Source organism: Octopus bimaculoides, chromosome 7, assembly GCF_001194135.2.
Source record: "Octopus bimaculoides isolate UCB-OBI-ISO-001 chromosome 7, ASM119413v2, whole genome shotgun sequence".
In the NCBI taxonomy this organism is placed as follows: domain Eukaryota; kingdom Metazoa; phylum Mollusca; class Cephalopoda; order Octopoda; family Octopodidae; genus Octopus; species Octopus bimaculoides.
In genome coordinates, this window is record NC_068987.1 from 57127607 (window position 1) to 57138037 (window position 10431).

Genomic DNA, 10431 nt, shown 5'->3' on the forward strand with positions numbered 1-10431 from the left:
CGATCAAAAGAGGTAAAAAAATCTATGGTTTATTTTTTTTATTTTGTACTTTATTATTGCCTACGTCTGAGTGAAGGTGGAGATATTGTTTTCAGTTGTATTTGTTTGTTTGTCCATGGACAAGATATCTCAAGAACCGCTGGATGGATTCAGATGAAATTTTCAAGGATGTTTGTGATTGGCACAGTCTCATTAAATTTTGGGATCTATCTGGTACCAGACAAGGATTCTGGATTATTTTTCCGATTCTTTTTACTTTAAATGTATATGTAAAGTATCACTTAGTTCTCTTGTACATGCACACACACACTCACACATTTTCAGCATTGAACATTACCATCCCATTTCCATTGTACACACATACACATGCAAACATAGCTCTCTTTTACACACACATACTCACACTTCAAATGCCGTTTATCGGCTTTTTCACTCCTTCCTTTGATATTCATCTATCACCTCTTCCTTTCTCATTTATACAATGCTCTTGTTGCCACTTCGTTTCATCTTTCTCATTGTCATTACTTTCTCTCACTCCCTCTCAGTCATGGCTATTACTCTCACTACTTCTTCACTATATTAGTGTTTCATCTCTCCCTTCACCTCTCACTCAATATATATATATATATATATATATATATGGATTATTTTTCCATTTGTGAGTGGTCAGGTTCATTTTCAGTATTGTCGTTTGTGAGAGCAGTCGACTTTATTTCAGATATTCTCATTTTAAAAATCATCTCCGGTTAATCGTTGAGAGGACGTTGGTGTTGCCTTGGTGGAGGTTTGAACTCGCTGAGTGCTCTTGTTATCATTTAAGATGGCAAGCTGACAGAATCGTTTGCATGCCAGGTAAAAAGCTTAGCAGTATTTCATCTGTCTTCATGCTCTGAGTTGAACTTCTGAGGTCGACTTTGTCTTTCATTCTTTCGGGGTCAATAAAACAAGTACCAGTTGAGCACTGGGGTTAGTGTAATCGACTAGCCCCCTTCTCCAAAGTTCCAGGCCTTGTGCCTATAGTAGAAAAGATTATTATTATTATTAGGGTGGCAAACTGGCAGAATTGTTAGCATGTTGGACAAAATGCTTGGCAGTATTTCTTCCATCTTTACATTCTGAGTTTAAATTCCCTGGAGGTTGACTTTGCTTTCATCCTTTCAGGGTTGATAAAATTCCAGTCAAACTAGGATCAGTGTTATCAACTAGCCCCACTCCCACCAACTTTCAGGCTTTGTGCCTATAGTAGAAAGGATTATTATTTTTAAGGTTGTGTGCTGGCAGAACTGTTAGCATGCTGGGCATAATGCTTAGTAGCATTTCATCTGTCTTTACATTTCTGAGTTAAGATTCCGTTGAGGTTGACTTCAGCTTTCATCCTTTTGGAGTCACTGGGGTAAATGTAATTGACTTAACCCCTCCCCGAAATTGCTGGCCTTGTGCCAAAATTTGAAACTATTATTATTATTTCTAGTGAAGATATTAAAATCAGCTTTTAAGATGTAAAACAAACCTTGTTTCTGTACGGTCTCTCATCTTACTGAAAATAGCAGTCAAATTTTGCAGAAACCTCACTCTGTCTTTCAAAAAAATAAAAACAAATCAAAATGATAATGATTGAAATGACAAAGGACTGATAGAAGCTAAAATAACAAAACATATTTTGTTCCTGCAAATATATCAATCCATTAACATTAAAAGATGAATCTTTTTGATAGCCAGAGCTTATAGCTTCTTTAAACTTAAGTTTAAATCTATCCCCAAACCCAAGAGTTTATTTCTGATTGCAGTGAGTTTAAGGAGATATTTGATGGTTCAATTCCAAGTAAAGCTATCTAGTGATATGTAAAGTAAATCTGCTAAAAGGTTTGTTCAAAGAAAACTAGTTTAAGGCTACTTTGTTGTTCATTTACAGGTCAGCTTTAAGAGGACCTACTGGTCAGACATTTCAGCTATTTGCCACCATAGGTAATATCAGGAAATACGAAATTATAATGTAACTTAATTTCTTGATGCTTAGACAAAAAGATGCAATGAAATGCTAACTTTCAAAAGAAAATTATTTATTACCTTAAAATAACGTTAAATAAAACAAATTTCTCTCTAAACTAGATTTAATAATGTTAGAATTTCTTATTTCTCTCTTTTTTTATATTATTTTTGTGGTTGGAAATAATGTAAATAATATTCACCTTGACTGTTATTTACACATAAAATTTTATTTTCTCTTATTGCAGGTATCTAAAAGTAATGTGGTTGATGATATGGTGAAATCTAATCCAATTTTGTACAAGGGCAAGGACTCTCCTGATCATACAGTTGTGATCAAATATGTACCTTATGTGGGAGACAGTAAACGAGCAATGGATGAGTACACCTCAGAAATTATGATGGGTGGTCTCAATACTTTAGTTATACACAACACCTGCGAAGATTCTCTATTGGCCACCCCTCTTATCCTTGATTTGGTTATTATTTCAGAACTTTGCGAGCGTATTCAATTCCGAGTTGCTGATGAACCAAACTTCCAAAGTTTCAATTCAATCCTTTCTATTCTGAGCTATTTGTGCAAAGCACCACTAGTACCCAAGAATACACCACTTGTTAATTCTTTATTCCGTCAGAGAGCCTGTATTGAAAATGTCTTCAGAGCTTGCATAGGTCTTGCCCCTCTTAACAATATGATGCTGGAATATAAGCACCAGAATATATTTTTTGAAGAATATTGCAAAGAGTTTTCAACCAAAGAGAAAAGAGACCATTCCTTTATAAATGGTTGTTGAAAAAGAGACTATGATACTGATTTTGTACTCTAATTTTAGAGTTCTTCATTCATGTGCCTCTGCAAATGACGTGTGGAAATGTTTCTATCATAATTTTGTATTGACATTATTTTATTTATGTGTTAGCTATTTTCAAAATGAATTTCTTTGTTTATCAATTTGTCACTTTCATACATGTAACTGGCTGATACTATCCACTCTTTGTAGTTCATTAGCTTCTCCTAGACGTAGATTGCATGAGGCAGTCCTTGTACAGTTTCCTTGTGAATAACTGTTTCAATTAATGACAATCTATATAATAACTATGCATTTAATAAGTCACTAAGTTATAGTCTGGTGAAGATAGCCTAATGTCATGCATCATTGTATCAGATTTGGTAAATAAAAAAATTTATTCCTGTATTGATGCGTTTTGCTGTTGTTTAATATATTAACATTTCAAATACTAACATCATTATCATAGTTATAATATCTATTTTCCATGCTTCTATTGGTCATCCAGGATTCATAGAGGCGTGTTTTCTATATCTGGATACCCTTACCTGTTTCTGAGCAAAGTATTAATTACATAGTCTGTGAAGCAACAAACAGCCTGGACATAGCTATGAGTCATTTTCTTTAGAAAGACTGTGCAACATGTAAGAACATGCCAAGAAGCCTAGATGTGCTTTCATCTTTAACTACAAACAAACATACAAAACCACCTGCATTGAGAGCAAAACTTTTGTTTATAGAAAATGAGGGAAGAAATATGAAATCACTAATGCAAACATGCACACATGCTCAAACATACATGCATCATTATTTTAATGTCCACTTTCCCATGCTGACATGGGTCAGACGGAATTTGTTGAAGCAAGTTTTTCTATGGCTGCATGCCCTTGCTGTTATCAACCCTCATCTGTTTCTAAGCAAGGTAATAGTTCTTCTTGGTCAGGTATGTTTTCCACAGAAGAGTTGAAATGAACAGTATTGTTTGAATCAAAGTGACACTTGTCTACAATCATGATGTGATGTCAAAAGAAGGGTACACACACATGTGCGTGTGCACACAAGACCGGTTTCTTTCAGTTTCTGTCTACCAAATCCACTCAAAGGCATTAGTTGGCTCAAGGCTATAGTAGAAGACACTTGCCCAAGGTGCCATACGGTGGGATTGAACTCAAAACCATGCTACTGCAAAGTGAGCTTCTTAACCACACTGCCATGGCTGCACCTATTAGTATTTTCTTTTATTCTTTTATTTCTTTCAGTCATGCTGGAAACCACTTTAAAGTGGTTTTGTCGAACAGTTCAACCCCAGGATTTATCTTTTAAGTCCTAGTACTTATTCTATCTATCTCTTTGCCAAACCACTAAGTTACAGGGACATAAACGCACCAACACTGGTTGTCAAGCAATGATGGAGGGGATAAACAAAGACACATACACACATATAACACGACGGGCTTCTTTCAGTTTCCATCTATCAAATCCACTCACAAAGATTTGGTTGGCCTGAAGCTGTAGTAGAAGACACTTGCCCAAGGTGCCACACAGTGAGGCTGAGCCTGGAACCATGTGGTCGGGAAGCAAGCTTCTTACCACACAGTCACACCTGCACATACATATTTATTTAATGATTTTCAAAGATTATCCTCATTATTATTTAATATGGGGTATCATTGAGGATAAATTGATCATAGTAATGTACATATTAAGTAAATCGTGATGGCACCTGTGCCCAGCGTTGCCTTCCTGGCACTTGTAAAGACATTTGAGTGAGATCGTTGCCAGTGCCGCTGGACTGGCTCCTGTGCAGGTGGCACGTAAAATACACCATCTTGAGCGTGGCCATTGCCAGTACCGCCTGACTGGCCTTCGTGCCGGTGGCACGTAAAAGCACCCACTACACTCTCGGAGTGATTGGCGTTATGAAGGGCATCCAGCTGTAGAAATTCTGCCAAATCAGATTGGAGCCTTGTGTAGCCATCTGGTTCACCAGTCCTCAGTCAAATCTTCCAACCCATGCTAGCATGGAAGGCGAACGTTAAATGATGATGATGATGATTCCACTAAACTCCAAGAATGCTGAGGTTGATGAAAGCTTTGGAAACATCCAACGAAATAGATTATATAGTTTAGGAAACATTGCTTTTTATAGTTACTGGAAGTAGTAGCCAAGCTGTTTCTTATCATAGTCCTTTTAGGATGCACAATAAATAATGTGGTTGTAGATACACAACACCTAAAAGAGTAGGATGGTCATGGTTGGAAGAACTTTGATCATAGGTCTCTTATGCCAGAGCTAACCTAGTTTCAAACAAGTTATCATCATCATTTAACATCCACTTTTCCATATTTGCATGGGTCAGATGGAATTTGTTGAGGCAGGGCAGATTATCTATGGCCAGACGCCCTTCTTGTCACCAAACCTCACAAGGTAGTATTTCCTCATGACCTGGAATATTTTGCTGAATATTGGAAATAAATGACAGTAACACCCATTTACAACTGTCATGCAATGCCAAGTGAAGGAAACTCACACATATCCACACACAAGTTTCTGTTTCCGTCTACCAAATCCACTCTCAAGGCTTTGGTCAACCCAGGGCTAATGCAAAAGACCCTTGCATCAGGTACCACACAGTGGGACTGAACTCAAAACCTTGAGATTCAGAAGCAAATTTCTCAGCCATGTCAGCACCTATGTACGAGGGGTGTTCACTAAAGATTTCCCCTGACCCTACTTCTGATTATTGCAGGGAACGGAACTTGTGCAGATATAATTATACATGTCATATTGTAAATTGTAGCTTTCCACTAGTATTCATTTGTCTTTTACAGCTGCTGAAGTGGAGTAAGGTGTTATAATGGAGGCAGTTGAATGCAGATCAGTGATCAGGTTCTTATACTTGAAAGGTCATACACCAAAAGAGACTTTCGATGAAATGAAAGAAGTTTATGGTGACGATGCACCATCATACAACGTAGACAAGCACTGGCATCGCCAGTTCAAATGTGATCGAACATTGGTGGAAACTGCTTTTATTCCTGGACGACCACATTCCGCCATTGATGACAACACCATCCATTAAGTAGAAGCTGCCATTTTGGAGAAACGCTGCATAACTATTCGGCAAGTAGCCCAAGAAATGAAGATAGGTGGAGGGTCTGTGAGAAAAATAATTCACGACCATTTGCACATGCGGAAGTTATCTACACGATGGATTCTCCGGATGCTCACCTTTTCAGAAGCAGGAATGTGTCAATTGCTCCAAGGCACTTTTGGTAATGTGCCAAGAAAACAAAGAGGTCTTTTTCGGCAGACTTATCACACAAAATAAAACAGAAGTCCATCACTATGATCTTGAGACTAGAGTCCAGTCGAAGCAATGGAAGCATGATAACTCACCACCTCCAAAGAAGGCTCGTGTCCAACATTCAGCAGGGAAGGTGATGCTCACAGTCTTTTGGTGCCAGCGCAGAGTAGTGCTGATGGATTTTCTGATAAAGGGCACCACAATTAACAGGGCATATTATGTTTCTCTGCTGCAGAAATTGTGGGACAGCATCAAAACAGAGAGGCGTGGCATGTTGACCAAAGGAGTTGTAGTGACATCATCTTGAGAGTCTTCAGCATGCATGCACAGGGTTGGAATCTTCTGGAAGGCCTGCCAGAAGTTCCCTCATATGCATGCGCAGAAAACTGGCAGGAAAAAAGTTCAGCGGCTGCGTCTCTGACTCGACACGCAGCCGCTGAACCTTGCAGATGTGGTTTTTAACAGCTCAGAGTTTGCCTACGCTCCTGTCCCGAACGCTTGGAATTTGGCCAGCTCTGATTCTTACTGGAGTTCTGTGAAGATGCCTTCACAAAGTTTTATTAACTCCAGCTTTGCTGATTCTACACCTGACCTGACCACTGTATTTTCCAAGTGTAATATTGTCTTCATAAAGTAAGATGAATATCGACTTTGCTGTTTCCACTCCAGACCTGGCTACTGATTGTCCCGAGTTGTACATTTTGTGCATACCGAATAAAAGATTGTTTTGTTAAATACTTTCTTGTTCTGCTAATTTTCGTAAAAAAACATTGATGTAAGGAATTGTGTGACACCCTTCCAGTACCAACATAATTCAACCTCTTACAGAGTCCTCCTCTTCTAAGACAACGCTCCAGTTCAGAATGCGCATGTTTCCCAGACGAAAGTGCACACCTGCGGCTATGAAATCCTTCCTCACCCACCCCCTTATTCTCCCAAACGCTCACCATCTAACTTCCGCTTCTTTCCAACCATGAAGTCTTTCTTGACGGGGAAGTGTTTTTCGGTTGGTGATGAACATATTTCCGAGGTAAAGTCTTGGCTACAGACGCAAACTACCAACTTCTACAGACGAGGTCTTCACAGCTGCATAAGGCGATGGGAGAAGTGTGTCACCATTGGTGGTAGTTATGCCGAGAAGGACTAATAAAGCCAAGTTTCGTTTATCCCAGTCCTTTGGAAGTGGGTCAGGGGAAATCTTTAATGAACACCTCTCGTATGTATTACTCTATTTGTATTGTGTCTACTTTGTTAGGGCGGTCATAAAACAATGAAACAATACTGCACTATAAACACATCATAACAGTAGCTTAAAAGCAAACTAATTAAACTCTGCTTTATAGTGCTCCTAATTCATGCAATGATGAGTTTGTACATTCGCAACATACCTAAATTACAGCTAAACAAACTGAACTACTGTGAATTTAGTGTGCCATAACCACAAATATCATACAATGCTGGTGAGGATAATAATTTCATATAAAATCTTGAGCTCTCACCACTTTAGACTCTGACACATCATGAAGTTGTTAGTGAAATTAAGTTGGTGCATTTCTGTTTTTCTAACTCTGTCAAATGTAAACATATACAAGTTAGAAGTGTGGCGCAGTGTATCAAAAGTAGCCTGATGGCATAATTCTGACCCATGTCTATATCCTTATAAAACAGTGTAGTTTGCGCAAAGGAGTCAATGTATGTAAAAAAAAATACATCTACAATGGTATATGCAATGTCATGAGTTGAAAAACTTGGTAATTGATTCGCAAAATCTCGATTAAAAATATGAAGCAAGGGAGATAACTTAAGTAAGATTTATTGAAATTTTGAGAAACCAAACAATGCTGACAATTAAATCCGATCTTAAATAGCAACACAAACACACATAATGATATACAGAAAGTTGGTATGGTATTCACTGCTTTATAGAACATGTACATGTTTTATCGAAATATAATAATTACATAGCAGTTGTAGAAATAAATATGTAATCTTTCATTTCACCTCATCAGTGTTCTGCAATAAAGATGACAGCAGTTAAAAGATCCAAATATGTGCACTTTTCCCGTCATGCAAATTATCAACAACGTCTTATATCATACAGAGGACAGAAAAAAACAAAAAACAACCTACGATGGATGTAGAAGGCCATGCCCCTCTCAAACGTAAGTCGATGTAATCAAAATAAATAAATAAATAACAGCAATTATAAGGACAATGACCTATCACAGAGGGTCATTAAGCAAGGCCAAAGGGACAACATACTTCACAGCAACCTTTTCAAAACATACATGCGTACATCGTAATCGTTATCACTAGTCAAAACGCCCGCCCACCACATGTATTTATGTGAAGCCACCTAACAGCTGATGCAAGATGGCACGTATGTGAATTACTGATTGGAAATCAAATAACATCTCACCTATGTCTTGTCGGAAAATTCAGAGTACCATAAGTGAATGTTTCATGTTTGTATAATATATTAATGATATTCCTGTTTTTCAATGGTATGGAGGTTTACTTTTTTAGTTGCACATGTAGATAATCGATACATACATACATTCATACAAAGAAACAAACTTCTGTCAAATGTAAACATAACAGGCCGGATATTGTTATTTGGGACAGAGGGGCAAAGGTATGGACCATCATAGAGGTCAGCTGCCCTGTAGATATACATATCTATTTGAAAATCAAATAGAAAGAGGATATCTATGGACAACTGCTTCGAAACCTCCAGCTTCTAAATCCTGACTATGAATTCATATTCATACCAATAATAATTGGAGCATTAAGTTTTGTTAGTAAATGCTTAAAGGAGAATCTAGATAAACTGGGATTTTCGGAAAGAGAAATCGACCGGCTAATTCGTACAAGTGCAATCTGTGAGTGGAACATTAAAAATATGCAAAACTTTTCTCAAGTTCCAAATGTGGAGTCTTGTATCTTTGATGGTAACCGGTTCCCTCCTCAGTGGAAGATTTATAATAATTGAAAAATAGAATACCGGAACAGTAAGTTACGTGAACCTAAATACACCAACACCGCTTGACAACCGGTGTTGGGTGACAAACACAGACGAGCACACACACAAATATTTAATAGGACAAACCTATTTCTGTTTCTGTCGTTCATAAGACTTTGGTCGGTCGAGGCTGCAGTTGAAGACACTTGTCCAAGGTTCCATGCTGGGTGACTGAACCCGGAACCTTGTAGTGTTCGTCCTCACACCACTTGACAAACCGATGCTGGTTTGTTGACGTTCCCATTAGCTTGTGGTTCGGCAAAGATATCAATATAATAAGTACCAAGCTTCAAAAACAAAAGAAAAAAGTTCTGGGGTAGATTTGTTTGACTAAAATTCTTCGAACCGGCTACCCCAGCAGTCTTGCAGTCTAATCACTGAAACAAGAAAAGACAAAAATAAAGAAATAATCGTAATCTACATCATCTGAAAAGTATTTGTAGAAAATTTCTATAAAAAAAAAAATATCAATTTTCCTCAAAGTTATGGCGAAACAAAGTCGGAGATGGAGTGAAGGACATACTTATTTCTTTATTGCCCAGAAGGGGCTAAACATAGAGGGGACAAACAAGAACAGACAAAGGTATTAAGTCGATTATATCGACCCCAGTGTGTAACTGGTACTTAATTTATCGACCCCGAAAGGATTAAAGGCAAAGTCGACCTCGGCGGAATTTGAACTCAGAACGTAACGGCAGACGAAATACTGCTAGGCATTTCGCCCGGCGCGTGTGGGTAAACGCAAAGGTTAAAGATGTTTCGTTTAGTGACTATCATATGTCTGCAGTGCTTTACTTAAATTTATAATTTAGTCCTACCTGTAACTTCTTCTTACAAGTAGGAGTAAGTTTAAATGGCCAGAATGGTTCAGAAGTTCGCTTCGCAACAAAACACGCCTGGGGTTCGATCTTACTGCGTAACCTCTTAGACAAATATAATTTATTATTATTATTTTCGGATCTTTTTTAAAACGGGGGCCACATTTTTCATTAACGAAACACTTTGAAACTTGGAACACTGGTAGAATGTGTCATATAAAACATCTTTTTCTCTTAGTCTTCTTTTAAAAAAAAGAAATCCATAAGTTTTTCCATGTTAAAGTTGTCGTATTTCTGTAATTTCAACCAATCACTGACGTCCATTCAGCCGATATACATTAAGTGCCGACTACATAAACAAACGATTCTGAAACAATTAACCCTAACCCTAGGGTTAGGGTTAAAGCAAATTTAAAATGAAAAAAGCAAATAAAACGAAGGTATGGAGATTAAATACGCTTTACATCGCTTAATCAGCCAAAGAAGTAAATATAAACAACTGAATACTT

At 37.7% G+C, this 10431-nt stretch overlaps 1 protein-coding gene and 1 long non-coding RNA gene across 2 annotated transcripts in view; one reads left to right on the forward strand and one right to left on the reverse strand.

Annotated features, from left to right (window-relative positions):
* The window catches only part of LOC106872911 (inositol-3-phosphate synthase 1-B), a 31828-nt gene extending 28646 nt beyond the window's left edge, over positions 1-3182 (forward strand). The window contains exons 4-5 of the mRNA XM_052969425.1: positions 1-12; positions 2235-3182. Coding sequence (XP_052825385.1) covers positions 1-12; positions 2235-2780 — 558 coding nt within the window. The 3' untranslated portion in view covers positions 2781-3182. The remainder of the gene's footprint in view (positions 13-2234) is intronic.
* A 4697-nt stretch (positions 3183-7879) lies between these two features.
* On the reverse strand, positions 7880-10395 carry LOC106872912 (uncharacterized). The gene is made up of 3 exons (XR_001409812.2): positions 9923-10395; positions 9192-9481; positions 7880-8095 (listed from the first exon to the last, which is right to left on the reverse strand). It is a non-coding gene; the product is annotated as an uncharacterized LOC106872912 (long non-coding RNA).
* Between the last annotated feature and the right edge of the window lie 36 nt (positions 10396-10431).